General features: G+C 44.5%; 1 protein-coding gene and 1 non-coding gene across 2 annotated transcripts; both read left to right on the top strand.

Annotated features, from left to right (window-relative positions):
- Positions 1–1268: 1268 nt before the first annotated feature.
- On the top strand, positions 1269–3726 carry Rpl37 (ribosomal protein L37). Its single transcript, XM_038323317.1, has 4 exons — positions 1269–1391; positions 1971–2106; positions 2251–2335; positions 3612–3726. Exons 1-4 carry the CDS (start codon positions 1389–1391, stop codon positions 3679–3681), a joined length of 294 nt encoding a protein of 97 aa, XP_038179245.1. The 5' UTR covers positions 1269–1388; the 3' UTR covers positions 3682–3726.
- Positions 3454–3534, top strand: LOC119810943. The gene has a single exon (XR_005284879.1). It is a non-coding gene; the product is annotated as a small nucleolar RNA SNORD72 (small nucleolar RNA).
- Positions 3727–16245: the final 12519 nt, after the last annotated feature.

Below are 16245 nucleotides of genomic sequence, written 5' to 3'. Positions count from 1 at the left end.
AGACCTCCTGAAATGTTGCAGTGGAGTGTGAGCGGCAGTGGCTCCAAGGCCAAGCAACTCCAGGGGATGGGCGCTGAGGGGCTGTGACTCCTGCAAACCCCAGGACCAACGCTAGGCCCGCTTCCAGCGTGGGCCTCAGGGCACAGAAGCGCAGCACGACAGGGCCTGTTGGCCTGGACCTCTGTCCCAGCCCAGGGCAACCGGCCTGGATGGGATCTGCCCCACGCTGACGGGGTCGGGGCCGGCCACTCCGCCCCACCATGAGTGAGGGCTGCCTGGCAGTGGCGACCTACTGGAAAATGGCAGTGAATTGCAGTAAATACCCCTAAAGAATGCAGCGTCACGCTCAGCAGGAAGTAGCCAGACAAATTGACAACACCCATATTCCCTAAGTGGGTTCCTTCAGTGGTTGCAGAGCAGCAAGCCTGCTTCCCTGAGTTCTGCTCCACTTCATGCACCAGTTTGGACCCAGAACGAATGCAGCTGGGGCTAGAAGGCAGCTGGAGCAGAGCTTTGCTAGGTGGCTGTGGTGGAAGGCACATTGCCTCAGCCCAGTCAATGCCTAACCTGGTGGATGCCATAGCAGTGCCAGAAGTACATGTTACCTGGAGAAACTGACCCCTCACCCCCTGAATACTTAGGATCAGACACTGTTTTATAAAAAATTTAGGGGGGAGATGTTGGGAGCAGTGAGACCCCAGATCCTGAATTTCTTGTAATCCCCTGATCTGAGTGCCTACAGCTGCTCTGAGCACGAGACCTTCAGGAGTTCCTGATGGCAGGAGAGTGGTTTCTGGTGGGTCTGGCTGGGGTGTGGCTATCTCTATATAATCTGCCCCTGAACACAATAAAGGGGGCATTCTTGGGGAATTCAAGGATGGCCCTTGTCGCTGTTTGTCTGTCTGTGTGTGTTATTGCATTTTAACCTCCTGCCCCTTGCCCGAATCTCATGAACTGGGTTCAAGCACACCGAACGCAGACACGGGGGCGCGGTGTGCGGCAGTCACGCAGAGAGTCCGACCGCCCTCGAGCACCACGACCGGAATCCACGCCGTGGGCCCAGACCGGACTGCAAACGCTGAAATTTCCTGACACCGCTGTAAAAGGACAAGGACTGCAAACGCTGCAGCGGACAGCGACAGCTGGGGAATAACTGCAAACAGTGCATTGTTCAGGGGCAGCTGTGAACGCACTAGCCACGCCCCCTACCGGCGCGGGCGCTCGATTGGCTTTCCGACTCTCCGGGTCCCAGCCACACTACTGCGCCGGAGCCTTAAAAGTGCTGCACCTCGGCCAACGGAAGTAGTTCGTCGGGCGGAAGTTTATCCACAGGAAGTAGCGGAAGTGCTTTCTCTTCCGGTCTCTTTGGCCTCGGCGGCAGAAGCAAGATGGTGAGTGTGGGGTTTGGGCTCTGTGAATCTCTTTCCATCCTTCTTCCCCGGGCTGCCCCGCCTGCTGCCGGTGCGTGGGGGACGAGATCCCCAAGAAGGGGAACTGTTGGGCCAGGACGGGGTGCGCGCGGTGGCCCGCAGGAGCCAGGGGGACGGCCGCTCCGTGGCGGGCCGAGCCTGCGGTCCCAGCGCCGCCGTGGGTCTCCGGGGTTTGGGGTGGACCTGCGCGGTGTTGCCCCCCGGGGTGATGCTCAGGACGGGTTTGGGAACATCCGGCTCTAAACACCGAGAAACCCGTGGTGTTTCTAACCTGGAGCTAGGACTAGGAGGCGGGCGGGCACCTTCTTTGCTCTAAACCCTTAGCGTTTAAAATCGAGGAGATTGCAAAAGCGCTGACGTCCGTTCAGATCGTGTGAGTTACCGGCAGCAGAGTTTTTTTTTCTTAAGTTTTCGTGGGAAGAACTTAATGTTTTGCCCGATGTACTTGTTACATCGCGTCAGGAGTCATTTCCCGTGAAAATGCCAGAGTATGTCGAGAAGTAGATGTCAAAATTGCTTACTAATCCTATGACTTCGCAGACGAAAGGAACGTCATCCTTCGGAAAGCGTCGCAACAAGACGCACACGTTGTGCCGCCGCTGTGGCTCTAAGGCCTACCACCTTCAGAAGTCTACCTGTGGCAAATGTGGCTACCCTGCCAAGCGCAAGAGAAAGTGTAAGTGCCTTAATCTTCTGGCCGGTTTTGCCTTGAGCTGAGGTAGGCTAGAGAACCCCTTACTGGGTGCGTGGTGGTTGGTGAAGCGGTGAAAGCATTGTAAAGACACGTCTGAGAAAACCCTTTGGAATCGTGTCTTCTTAGATAACTGGAGTGCCAAGGCTAAGAGACGCAACACTACCGGGACTGGGCGGATGAGGCACCTCAAAATTGTCTACCGGAGATTCAGGTAGGAATCTATCCTGGAGGGTGGGATAAGAGTCTTGTAACTTTCCGCTGATGAATAGTGGGAACAATACTGCGGCCTGTTTGGTTTTAGAGTGTATCTGAACCACCCGGATTTGTCAAGACTTGTTCTACAAATGGGGTCCGGAAGGCGACTTGGTCTTTTTGGGTTTTCGGGACCGGGTTTCGCCGTGGTTTTGCTGCCTGTCCTGGATCTAGCTCTTGTAGACCAGGCTGGCCTCGAACTCACAGCCATCCGCCTGCCTCTGCTACCTAGACCTCTTCTGGGTGCTAGTCCTAGATAGGGGTTTTGGTTTTCTGGTTTGTTTGTTTTTAGCGCTGGAGCCTGGACCTTGACATTTCCTAGGTATTTTAATGTCGGTTCAGTGTTTGATTTTGTGATTCTCTGTCCCATCTTAGACTTTGCTTCAGAATCTGTATAGAAACCTGCCCTGCTTGCCTGGCTGCTCGTCCATGTTGTGGGGATTGCCCATAGGGAAAGTGAGGTTTGAGTGCTGGGGGCTTCTGTCTACAGTCTGCTGTAGGACCTGACTTGAGGGTCACAAGGCAGCAAGCAAGAGAATGTAGACAATTCCTTGTGTTTGTATTTATACTGCATGGAGTTGTAACTTTATGTGTAATGGTTCGCTGGTGTTTTGTGATTCGAGGCTATGTTCAACCTGTTTAACCTTTCTGTGCTTCAGATGGCTCCCCTTAATGAAATGAGGTTCCTAGAAGTAGGTGTGAGTGTTGATTAGAATTTAGTCTTTGAGCCAGCTGATGGTGGTGCAGGCCTTTAATCCCAGCACTCGGGAGGGAGAGGCAGGTGGATCTCTAAATTTGAGGCCAGCCTGGTCTTAACAAGAGCTAGTTTCAAGACAGGCTCCAAAGCCACAGAGAAACCCTGTCTTGAAAAAAAAATTCAGTCTTGGTTGAGCAGCTTCAAGGATGCTGTTCATCCGGTCATTCTTTTCCGTCACTAAGGGAAGATTGGAGCCTGTCCTTTAGACCATAAGGACCTTGGTTCTTTTGAAAATTGGGGAAATGAGCCTAAAATTGTTGAGCCTTTTTGTTTGAGTCAGTTCGTTGTAATCTGTGGGTATCTTACGTGGAGTGAATGATGGCTTATCAGTGATGTTCTAAAAATAAATGTCTGAACTTATGAATGCTATATTGATTTCAGCATTTTATCTGAGATAAGCTTATTAAGGTTTTATCAAATTGGAAATGATGTTGATGTTGCTACATTAACTTTTCTTTCTTTTTTTAACGTGGCGCAGACATGGATTCCGTGAAGGGACAACCCCTAAACCCAAGAGGGCAGCTGTTGCAGCATCCAGTTCATCTTGAGGATTTCAGTCTGTCATAAAATAAATGTTCTGGTTTCCAAAATGATGTGTGGTGTGCTAAGGTATTTTAATGTCGGTTCAGTGTTTGATTTTGTGATTGCTTTGAGTTTTCGTAGTATGTGAAGACCTGGGCTTTCATGCATAAGGTTAGTTCCTGTGAGGCTGAAGTGGGGGCTGGATGGATGAGTCCTCACTTGGGAAAGAGAATCTGAACCTGGCATGGACACAGGAAGTGGCGGGCTGAGTGAGGAGGCTTGCTAGGGTAGACAACCGTTAAAGAGAACAGTTAACTGGAATGGTTATGTAAAATACCACAGCTGTGCAGTCTAAATTACTAGTCCCTACTATGCCTAGGGTATCTTACGGTGCTTGCAATTTAAACGGGACTGAAATTCTGAGCAAAGCCCTCTCGGATGGGGGCCATTTGTCCTAACCCTGCTTTTGAGCTCTTGATCCCTGAAGTTTCAGATTTTTAACATTTACTTTAGACCAAGCAAGATGGTGTTTGCCTTTTTTCCTAGTACATGAGACTACTACTCAAAGGTGCCAAATTCAAGGGCATGAAATTGCTTTTGACAATGTATGGTTCATCGTGGTTGAACTCAGCCTATAGGCTTGTTAAGATTATGGTGTACTGTATGGTTACTAATGGTTAAAATACATAAATTCTAACAAAGGATGGTCAGACATCGAGACGGATGGGAGTTAAACTGGGTGTCTGGACTTGAGTGAGTCTGGAGATGAAAAGGATAGCACAAAGCCCCGAGGAGGGGCTAGAAGAAAAGCCGTTACTAAGGTAAGTTCATCTCTGAACTAATGGCCTGTGGTGTGTGTTGTGTGCAATAGGTTTGGGAAAACTGTAGGCAATGATGAGGCTGCTCAGTTGAGGGTAGAGTGTACCTAGATTTCAGTTTCACTGCTAAGGTTTGGGTTTGGGTGTTTTGGTTTTTTTTTTTTTTTTTTTTTTTTTTTTTAAACTTACTATGTATGCAGTGTTCTAAGAATAGGGAATCCAGATCAAATTGCAGGTTGTTGTGAGCCACCACATGGTTGCGGGGAATTGAACTCAGGGCTTCTGGAAGAGCAGCCAGTGCTCTTCACCTCTGAGCCATCTCTCCAGCCCCTGGTTTGGTGTTTCTAAAGACAGTTTCTCTGTCCCTGGCTGTCCTGGAACTCAGTAGCCCGGGCTGGCTTCATCCTCAGATCTGTTTGTACCACCACCTGGTCTAGTTTTTATGTTTGGTATGTCTAACTTAGCCTAAAGTCTTGAATTGTGACACTACACAATGTTGGGTATCTTCATAGCTTGGGGGGTACCATGTAGCCTGTGATTCCCAGGTTGCGCATCTGGATCTAAACTGAGTTTTGAGCAGAGGTAAGTGGCTAGAGAGCTTGGCGACTTATTAAGCATTTCTTTCTGCTTTTTATTTGTTAAATATAAGGTCTCCAAGTCATAAGTAGCTTGGGACTCAATTTGTAGATTGAGTGTTGAATGTGGCCGCCCCTAGCCTTAACTAACCATACTACTGTCAAGTGCTAGCATGCCCAGTTTTATGATCTCTCGATTTTTGTGAAGCAAGGTCTCTACCCAGGGCTGGCCTGTAACCCAACAGATTTGACTTTTTTTTTTTTTTTACATTTTTTTTATTACTAAAAATTTCCACCTCCTTTCCTCCCATTTCCCTCCCCCGCCAGATTTGACTATTTTGCTAGTGCTGTTATTAAAGACATGAACCACTGCCTGACCGTGCTCAGCTATTATAAACAAGCTGAAATCGCACTTCATTACTGTTCAGAATTTTGCAAAAATGTTAAAATTTTTAAGTTTATAAGTGAGAGTGGTGATAGACCTGTGATCTTAGCATTTGGGATGATGAAAGTCAAGAGAAACTAGGAAGTGAGGCCATTCTGGACTCTGAAACCATGTCTCTAGAAATTTTTTTTCTGCTGGCTTAAATCTGGAGAAGAAAATGAAATTTGGCCTGGTGCATGCTAAGTGACCAAGGCAGGCTTTTCAGCTTTACTCAGACGACCTCTGAACTGTCTTCCCTGCCCCGATTCTCTTTATTCGTCCTTTGTGTGGTGGCATATGAAGGGTCGGGTCAAGTAAGAGTTGGTCCTATCAATTGTGTTCAAAGGAAGAAACTCAAAACGTTTGGTGACATGTTCCTATATCTTGCCAGCCCCTAATTCTCCCATCTTCTGCCTCTGTCTTGATCAAAAGTTGATGCGGGCCAGCTGCCTCTGTGGCCAGCAAACCTTGAGCTCCGCTTAGCACTATCTTCTTGCCTTACTGGACTGTCCCCTCAAATTGAACCAAAAATACTAGGTTGATTTTTGTCAAAGACAGCCACCCCCTTACCTAGAGGGAATGCTATGGCTCCCTGCCAAAGCAGTTCTATGGAAGACACATAACAGTTTCTCTGAAGTAGTTTTTACTAGATATTAAAATAGAAGGATAAAGATTTTTTTCACAGGCTCTCTGAGCATAGTGAATTCCCTAAGTCCTGGCTGGGTGGTGGTGGCACATGCCTTCAGTCCCAGCACGGGGGAGGTAGAGGCAGACAGACGGATTTCTGCAAGTTCCTGGACAGCCAGGGCTACACAGTGAACGTGTACACGGGAAATAATTAAAAAAACCAGTGAGGAAGGCAGAGTGAGTAGTTAGCAACCTGGGACTCCAGTTGGTTTGGGCTAGGCATGGACTTTTTGGTTTTTCGAGACAGGGTTTCCCTGTGGTTTCTAGAGCCTGTCCTGGAACTAGCTCTTGTAGACCAGGCTGGCCTCGAACTCAGAGATCTGCCTGCCTCTGCCTCCCGAGTGCTGGGATTAAAGGCGTGTGCCACCACCGCCTGGCTGCGTGGACATATTTTTAATGTAGTTAACCCATAACACAACTGTTCATATACCCCATTCTGAACAATGAAGTAAGATTCTTCCCTCACGGTCTGTTTGGGTTTTATGTGCCATAAGGCACCTCCCCAAGTGAAGGTTTAGGGAGAGTTCTGTGCTTACCATCTGCATAGCTGTGCATGGCAGTGGTCAGAATCAGATCTGTTATGGAAAAGGTCTTGCACTCTAGAGAGATGGTTATATATGACAAACCTGTCAAAGTAGAGAACCACCCAAACCCTACCTCTTAGTAACCAGCCCTTCTCTATACTGTATTACTCTATTCTCCACAGGATCTTCACTAACCAGAAACTGCCTATTTTAGCTAAACTGGCTGACAGGAGAGCTTTGATGTCCTTGCCTGCCTGGCTCTTGGTTTTATGAGACAGGGTCTCCCTACGTAGTCCTGGCTACCCTAGGGCTTCTATGCAAACCTGGATAGCCTCAACTCAGAGATCCTATCTCTGTTCCTAGTGCTGGGATTAAAGTTGTAAGCCATCGTTTCCAGCCGTTTCTCTTGTTTTCAATGTAGGTATTAGTCATTCAAACTCTGTCCTTATATCTGCACAGTGAACAGTCTTGAGTTGTCTCTGCAGGACTCCCATTTTTGCTCTTGGAAATCTATTTGTGATCCGTACTGTTGCTTTGCTTGAATAAAGTTGCCTTTCTTCTTGAATATGAAACTAAGAGCTAGTAGGGCTAACTTTTAAAAAGTTCATTACTAAAAACAAGGTGAGGTACCGGGTCTAGAAGGTCCGGTTTTCTCAAGTTAGAACAGTTACCAGAGGAAGCTAAGGAACTAGCTTGGTAGCAAATAGTATTTCAGGCACAGAACCATAGAGTGAACAGTGCAAAATAGTTATAATTGGTCATCTGGGGATGGGAAAGGCATAATCAGAGCAGCAGCCCACAGAGGAGAAGCAGATCCCCAAGGGAAGAGAGGAAACAGGAAGCCTTCAAAGCCCTGTCCTATTAGACATGGCTCTTGAGAGAGCCCTGTGAGACAACAGCATGGCATAGTGATTTAGAATCTCAAGAGTCTCGAGGTGGTGTACTGTAACACTGTAAACACAAACTACAACATGAAAAAAAGATTTGTTTAAGGTTTATGCTTTTTCCTCTGGTAATAAAGATGCTGTTAGCAGTGAGTATTGGAATGCATTCTTATAATTGAAACTGATAACCAAGTTTGCCTGTTGGATGGAATCCATGCTCATGTAGACAGGATGTAGAACCAAAATGCTAACTCATCTGTTTTTAAGAGTACAATTAAAGACACCATCCACACTTCCAAATGCAAGCAAAGCTGGGCATGGCGGTACATGCTTCTGATCCTAGTATTTATGAGTGGGAGGCAGGAGATTTTGAGTTCAAAGCCAGTCTGGGCTACTCTATTTCAAAAGTAAGACTACAAGCCACTTCAAAATAATTATGGTCACAACAAAACCTGCCCTTTCATGATCTTCTTGGGTAAAAATAGAAAACAACCTTCAAATTCTAAATACTTCTGAATACAACACTCAAGAGCATGCAGTGTCAGTATGGTTCCTTGAAAGAAGACTGGGCCCTGGCATACCAACCAAGACTTCGAGCTTCGACTGTAAATGTGACAAACGGATTCACTTTAGAGTACCCCAGGGCTGTGTCTGACTTGACTGAAATGTCTTGGAAGTATGCACAAACGCTGTCTAGTAGCAGATAATGTGAGGGCCAGGGAGACGGCCAAGCAAAGAAAAGAGGTAGCTAAGGTACCCTGCCCAACAGAGTCCGATAGCCCATAGCCAGAGTTTGGTCCTAGCAACCCAAGTGAATAAAAAGCCAGGTTCAGAGTCAGGCAGTGGTGGCACATGCTTTTAATCTCAGCACCCGGGGGCAAGGCAGGCCAGCCCAGTCTACAGAGTGAGTTCCAGAATGGCCAGGGAAATCCTGTCTGGGGGAGGTCGGGGAGCATGCCAGATGTAGTGGCACTCCTACAGGGAGACCGAAAGCTGAGGCGGGGGAATTGCTAGGAAACTCTAAGGCTGCTACTTAAGCTAAAATATCCAGTGTAGAAGAAATGGGGGAAGCCTTTGTTTCAACAAGGGTGAGGATAGTAGCAGACCCCCACACAGACGTGTGGTATGCAGATAACTGCACATACGCAGAAAGAATCATAAACACTAAAATGTAATATGAGTTACAAGTGCAAACCAAGTATTAGTTTTAAATATTCTCGTAGTCACATTTAAAATGTGAAACTAATTCTATTGTATTAATCTAATATAGCCAACATGTGTCACCACATAATAGGCATTAAAAATTGAAACATCTTGGAAAGCTGGGTGTTGGTGATACATGTCTTTAATCCCAGCATGTAGGAGGAAGAAGCAGGAAGATCTATGTGAGTTCGAGGCCAGCCTTGAACAGAGGCTGTGCCAGAACAGGCTCCAAAGTTATACAGAGAAACCATGTCTTGAAAAGCAAGCAAAAAAAGAACTGGATTAAAAAATTAAGACAGCTTAGATTTTCTTCCTACTTAGATAAGTATAATATACTTTCCACCATCCACGTATCTCACTTTTGCTAGCTGGATTTCAGTGCTCTGGTGTCTTGTGGCTACCTAAGAAGCAACATGAACCTCCCTTTGAGTGTGAATGGCCATTTGATAACAAGAATAACAACCACTGCAGTAGACTTGGCACACATGCCTGAATCCTAGCACAGAGTCAGGGCTGGAAAGATCTGTTTAGAAAAACAAGCGGGGCAGAGGTGGTGCATGCCTTTATTCCCAGCACTCGGGAGGCAGAGGCAGGTGGATCTCTGTGAGTTCGAGGCCAGCCTGGTCTACAAGAGCTAGTTCCAGGACAGGCTCCAAAGCCACAGAGAAACCCTGTCTCAAAACACCAAAAAGAAAAGAAAAACAACAAAGAATAATGTATTAAACACATAAGCTCAAGTTCATAAAGTTAAGATACAAAAGTTACTAACTTCCGGATCAACTCATTTAAGCCCAAGGGTGTCTTTAATTTTGTAGAATGACAGAGAGCTTTGACATACCTCATAAGCTCTTTGTTACAAAGGTGTTGCTTTGAGAATGAAATGATATGGTGTGCATACGGCTCTTGGTATACTGTCTGGCTTACTGTAAGATTCTACAAATAGGAGCAATTATTATTCAGTATCATGTCTGAAAAGTGAGTATTATCTTAATAATGGCAGGAAGAGAGAATGCTGAAACATCATTTGATGAGTTCACTAGTTACTCTAGGCTCTCTGCCACCCATGAGTGTCCAATCTTTTGCCATTGTCACATGACATCATCAATAAATGTGTTGTGCTCTTTTCATAGCTGTCCTGGAATAAATATGGCCCATGGGCCATAAGCTGAACATATTTGCATGGCAGACCGTAGCACTGTGGGCTCACAAGTTTGTTTTGATCCCAAAAATGAGAGTGACTTAGCGCTCCAGAGAAGTTTCTGCTAACCGAGTTTGACAAATAAATGTATAATTCAATGAATAAGATTCTAGCATAGCTGGGTGGTGGTGGCGCACGCCTTTAATCCCAGCATTCGGGAGGCAGAGGTAGGCAGATCTCTGTGAGTTCGAGGCCAGCCTGGTCTACAAGAGATAGTTCCAGGACAAGCACCAAAACCACAGAGAAACCTTGTCTCAAAAAAAAAAAAAAAAAAAAGAAAGAAAAGAAAGATTCTATCATAGATATATATTGAGTGTGATCTACAAGCTGGGCACTGATGTGAGATTGGGGATGGGGATCTGTCAAATAATGAAGAGATAAAGGAAGTAGGAGAAGAGGTTAAAGCATGTGTAAAACAAAATTATAGTTAACATAAAACTAGTTAAAACTAACTGGACATTAGTGGTACACGTCTTTAATCCCAGCACTCGGGAGACAGAGGCAGGCGGTTCTCTGTGAGTTTGAGGCCAGCCTGGTCTACAGAGCAAGTTCTAGGACAGCCAAGGCTGTTACACAGAGAAACCCTAAAATTTACTAAAAGAAACAACAGTTAGGTATTGTAGCAAATTCCACTAATCACCACAACTGGGAAAGGAGGTAAGAGGACCAAGAAGATCAAGGGCAGTTTTAGTTACCTACCAAGTTTGAGGCCAACCTGGGCTATATGAAACCCTGATTTAAACAGGAAAAAAAAGCCAGGAAGCAAAAATAAAATATAAATATATATATATGCCATATATTTTTAATATATTCCATATGTTGTAATATACAATGTTATTAATATATGATACATGTTATATATCAATGTATTTATGTAATAATACATAAATAATATACAATAGTAATTAATATATTATGATATTTATACATTAATTTTCTTGAGACAGGGTTTTTGTAGCTCTGAATGTCCTGAAACTCACTATGTAACCAGACCGGCCTTAAACTCACAGAAATCCTCCTGCCTCTGCTTCCTGAGTGGTAATTTTAAAGGTGTGTGAGACTGTGCCTGGCTTAGTTACTTTTCTATTCTTCTATTGCTGTAAAGAAATACCTTGACCAGGGCTGGAGAGATGGCTCAGAGGTTAAGAGCATTTCCTGCTCTACCAAAGGTCCTGAGTTTAATTCCCAGCAACCACATGGTGGCTCACAACCATCTGTAATAGGGTTTGGTGCTCTCTTCTGGCCTGCAGGCATTCACACAGACAGAATATTGTATACATAATAAATAAATATTTAAAAAAATACCATGACCGAGGCAACTTATCGAAGAAGAAAGAGTTTATTGGGTCTGACAGAGGGAAAGACAATGGCCATTGTGACCAGGAGCACGGCAGCAGGCAGGTAGGTATGGAGCTGGAGTGGCAGCTGAGAACTTACATCCTGAACCGCAAGCAGGAGGCAAAAATGAGAGCTAACTGGGATGGCCTGGGCCTTTGGAACCTTAGGGCCACCCCCGTGACATACCTCCTCTAAGAAGAGCATGCCTTTTAATCCTTCCCAAACAGTCCTGGGAACCAAATATTCAAATATAGGAGCCTATGGGGGCCATTTGCATTCAAACCACTATATGACACTAGGGAAATGTAAATTAAAACACAATGATATAGTACTACATGCTTCAAAAATAGCTAAAAGAAAAAAATCATAGTAAATGTTAATGAGGAACACCTGGAATACTCGTTCATTGCTGCTGGAAATGCAAATATCTGTAGCCACACTGGAAAGGGCTGGCTGCTGCTTATACAGCTAACAGTACAGACCCCAGCAGTTCCTAGCCTATTTATAGTTAGGATAAATGTAATATTAAGGTCTTTATGTAAAAGTTTACTGCAGGCTATTTTTGCTTCTGCTCTGCTCTGTGACAAAACTTTCCCTGGGGAGGCACAACACATATGTCAACTCACCCCAGACAGGAAACCCATGCAGACCAAAGTACAGACCGCAAAGTCAGACTTGGTGAACCAATGAGTTTTATTGGGGTATCTTACATGAATATGAGTGAGCGATTACTCACAGGAACAGAAATGACTCAAAGACAGTTGTATCACCAAGCCCAACGCCAGCACAGGTGACAGTTCACCAAAGCTAGTAACTGCCAGGTGGTGGTGGTGGTGCACACCTGTAATCCCAGCACTCGGGAGGCAGAGGCAGGTGAATCTTGGTGACTTTGAGGCCAGCCTGGTTTGTAAAGCATGTTCTAGGACAGTCAGGGCTGTTGCGCACAGAGAAACCAAGAAAGAAAGAAAGAGAGAAAGAGAGAAAAAGAGAGAGAGATAGAGAGAGAGAGAAAGAGAGAAAGAAAGAAAGAAAAAGAAAGAAAGAAAGAAAGAAAGAAAGAAAGAAAGGAGAAAAGAAAGAAATTAAGAAGCCGTGCATTGGTGGCACATGCCTTTAATCCCAGCACCAGAGGCCGGTGGATCTTTGTGAGTTCAAGGCCAGCCTGGTCTACAAGAGCTAGTTCCAGGACAGGCTCCAAAACTGCAGAGAAGCCCCGTCTTGAAAAAAAAATCAAAACAAACAAAAAAACAAATAAATAAAATAGCTAGAAACCTGGAACCACCAACAGGAAGGTAAACAGTTTGGAGAGTGTACTTTCTGTCAGGATCCAGTCCCAACATAAAACATTTCTCACCAATGTAGAGGTGTGAGAATAAAGACACAAGTCACTGGACAGTATCGGGAGGGATTTTCAGTGATCATTCAAATCCTGAAATCACCGGTGTTTGTTTTTTAAATAGCTTTTATTTAAATGTAAACTGAAAGGGAAGGTAACAAAAACTTCATTAGCATTCTGTCTATTTTGTCATGTAGACTGAAAACACCTCTTGCCCAGGTGACCTCATAATTTACAATTGAAGGAACAGAACTATATTAGCATACCCTGACACCTGTTGGGATGCCACGGGGTTTGCTTTACTTCAAAAGAGCCAGGCAATCTACTCCTGTGTGGAAGGTGCATATTGAGTTTGTAAGTTACTCAGATTCTCTGACCGGCAGACAATGTGGAATTTAGGCCTGCATATTTTGGCCCCTACACCTTTCCAGGTGCCTCAGTTGGTCTAAATCTCTTTCAGGCAGCTCAGCTGCTCCTCCCACGCAGCTGGTCTGTTCTGGTCTTCTGAGTCTTCTTTATCCTTTGACTTGTCTGAGAGACATCTTGGCAACCTGGCTCTTCTGAGAGGCTAGTGAATCCAGTCAGTTTCAGGGACTTCTTGAAGCTATTTTAAGTTGTTTACCTTTCTGCTTAAGGAGCATCCCTGCAGGATAAAATGTTTCAATCTTGGAGGAAACTGTTACCCAACATGCAAAGGTGGTGTTTCTCTACCTTCCTAGAGCTGTGACCGCTTACTGCAGTTCATGGAGTGACGACTCCAACCATAAAATTATTTTCATTGCTACTTTATAACTGTAATTTTGCTAGTGCTATGAATTGTAAATATCAGTATTTTCTGATGGTTTTAGGTGACCCAGGTGAAAGGATTGTTTGGCCTTCAAAGGGGCCATCAACCCACTACTTGAGAATGGCTGCTCTAAGATTATGCTAAGGAAAAGGACATTCTGAAAAAGGCAAGACTGTAACAAAATTTGGGTGGGTAATTAAAGTATTATATATTCATAGTGGTTCCAGTTAAGACAGCTGAATATGATTTTCTAAACTCATTGAATCCTACATCTACAACAGGTGAATTTCACTGCATGTCGTCAAGAAAACAAGCCACATGTTTTCACTCCCCTAAACAACTTTGAGCCATCTTCACTGATGTGCTAGATTACACGTGGGCTGGAGGTACACAGGCAGGAAATACTTCAGGATGTACACTTGCTCCTGATTGGACATGAATAAAAATGCAATCAACTATGAGCTTTCCTTCTTAAGCCCTTGCACTACTTGGTCTGGGGCCACTTCCCAGGATCTGGCCGTGGCCAGAGTCCATCCACCTGGCCAGTATTTAATTAGAGCTTGCTTCAAGTTTGACTTCAAACTGTGGTAGCGGTCTTATTCGCGAGCGGTGGGATGAACAATGTCTGCTCCCGGCTTTCAGTCACCTCCACTCCGTTACCATGAGCTCTAACCCTCCGGAACCTTAAGTCCCAAATGAGCTCTTTTTCTATAAATCGCTTTCATCGTGGTGTTTTGTCACGGCAATGGAAAAGTCACTAATACAGAAGAATATGAAAAGTTAAGTGAGCAGTTCCGCCCACTGGTCACATAGGTTCCATTCCATTCACAGTGCTATAACAAAGTAGTTTAGTCTGTGTGGTGGTTGGTCTTGTGGACTTGATGGGATTTAGGGTCACCTAAGAGACACACCCAGAGGTGTGTGCTGGTCAAGGTGCTTCTGAGAAAAGACTGAGTGGGTCAAATCACAGAGTGGGCAGCACATTTGTACAGGTGGCCTTGTTTTATGAGGGTCAAGGGTAAAATCAGGGCATACCTGCCACTTGCCCTTCTTCCTAATCAAGTGTATATGTCACTACTGTGGTGTCATCTGCTGAGATCAGACTCCAGGTTCTTTGATCGTACAACATAGAATCAATACCAGCAACTCTCCAGGGATGTTTAGGCCTTTGGTGGCAGATTAGGACTATTGAGGCATCCAGCCTCAAAGACTATACAGCATCCCAGTTTTCTAACTCTTGGGAATGTAGGTAGCCACTAATGGATTACCCAGTCCCTATCATATAAGCCAACCTAACATATAACCTCTTACAATATATTTAGAATTATATATTTTTTTAAAATATTTTTTATTTATTATGTATACAATATTCTGTCAGTGTGTGTGCCTCAGGCCAGAAGAGGGCACCAGACCTCATTACAGATGGTTGTGAGCCACCATGTGGTTGCCGGGAATTGAACTCAGGACCTTTGGAAGAGCAGGCAGTGCTCTTAACCGCTGAGCCATTTCTCCAGCCCCTAGAATTATATTTATAACATTATATATTATATATAATTTATAATATATAATTGTAATTTTATAATATATTTGTAATACATTCTATAGTTCTGATCCTCTCAAGAACACCACCTAATGCAGACTCTGCATTTTATAGATGGGAGAAATATATCATTACATGGAAGAGTGTAACCGGAGGCTGCTTGTTCATTTTCCGGCCACCCAGACCCGAAATAATCACACAGGCTTCTTACTAACTCTTACATCTTAAATTAACCCATTCCTATTATTTTGGATTTTACCACGAGGCTTGTGATTTACTAGTAAGGTTTTGGCTGGTGGGCATCTTTCTCTTTAGGTGGCTACATGGCGTCTCTTTGACTGCACCTACTTTTCTCCATCATGGAATTCCCACCTTGCTCTATTCTGCCCTTCCATAGGCCAAAGCAGCTTTATTCATTAACCGATGTTAATAAAACATTCACAGCATAGAGAAGGGAATCCCACATCAGAAGAGTCTGGAAAAGCTAGGTCCAGGAAACCTGGTGAAGCTAAGAACTAACTACTCTAAATAATGGTATCTTCTTGTCCTCAGATAACAGAGAGAAAATGTAACTCCCTGGGGTCTTGTGGCTGAATCACTTTATGAAGGTTCTATATCAGTGTCATTGGGAGTTAGATTTCCACATGTGAATACTGAATGAAAGAGATTTTCCCAATGGAAAAATAAAATCCATCAATGTTCTATTTTATTATTATTAATTTACAAAATGTCTGAGTTATTGATGAAATAAAAACTATGTATTTTGGTTTGAATAAGAAATATAACTCACGAATTTGAATACCTGGTCCCCAGCTGCTGGCACTATTTGGGAAGGTTTCAGAATCTTTAGGATGTGGAGCATAGCTGGAAGTTCATCACTCATGGCAGGATTTGAAGATGTAGAGCCTCACCTCCTTCCTGTTTCTCTCTTTCTCCCCATGTCTGTCTTTCTCTTTGTATCTCTCTGTGTTTCTCCTTGTCTGTCTATCTCTCTCTCTGTGTGTGTGTCTCTCTTTGTATGTGTGTGTGTGTGTGTGTGTGTCTCTCTCTCTCTTTGCTTCCTATGAGGATGAAATGTGATCACCCAGCTTACAGCTCCTGCCACCATTCTTTCCTTTCCTCATCCTGCTTCCTGTTCTCTCTCTGTCTCTCTGTTGGGGACCAACCTCAACAAAAATACCTCTTGCCAGGGTAAGGGCATGGGGATTTAGAAATATAGTAAAGAATATGAAGACATGAATGAAAGTAATAAAACGGAGAAACATCGAGTAGTACC

This window comes from Arvicola amphibius, chromosome 3 (assembly GCF_903992535.2).
Source record: "Arvicola amphibius chromosome 3, mArvAmp1.2, whole genome shotgun sequence".
NCBI lineage: Eukaryota > Metazoa > Chordata > Mammalia > Rodentia > Cricetidae > Arvicola > Arvicola amphibius.
Note: the sequence above shows the minus strand (reverse complement) of the source record. Positions and strands in the feature narration are given on the sequence as shown.

Coding starts and splice junctions, on each gene's coding strand:
- Rpl37 (XM_038323317.1), top strand. Junction 2,107..2,250: donor TGCCAAGCGCAAGAGAAAGT/GTAAGTGCCTTA, acceptor GTGTCTTCTTAG/ATAACTGGAGTGCCAAGGCT. Junction 2,336..3,611: donor ATTGTCTACCGGAGATTCAG/GTAGGAATCTAT, acceptor AACGTGGCGCAG/ACATGGATTCCGTGAAGGGA.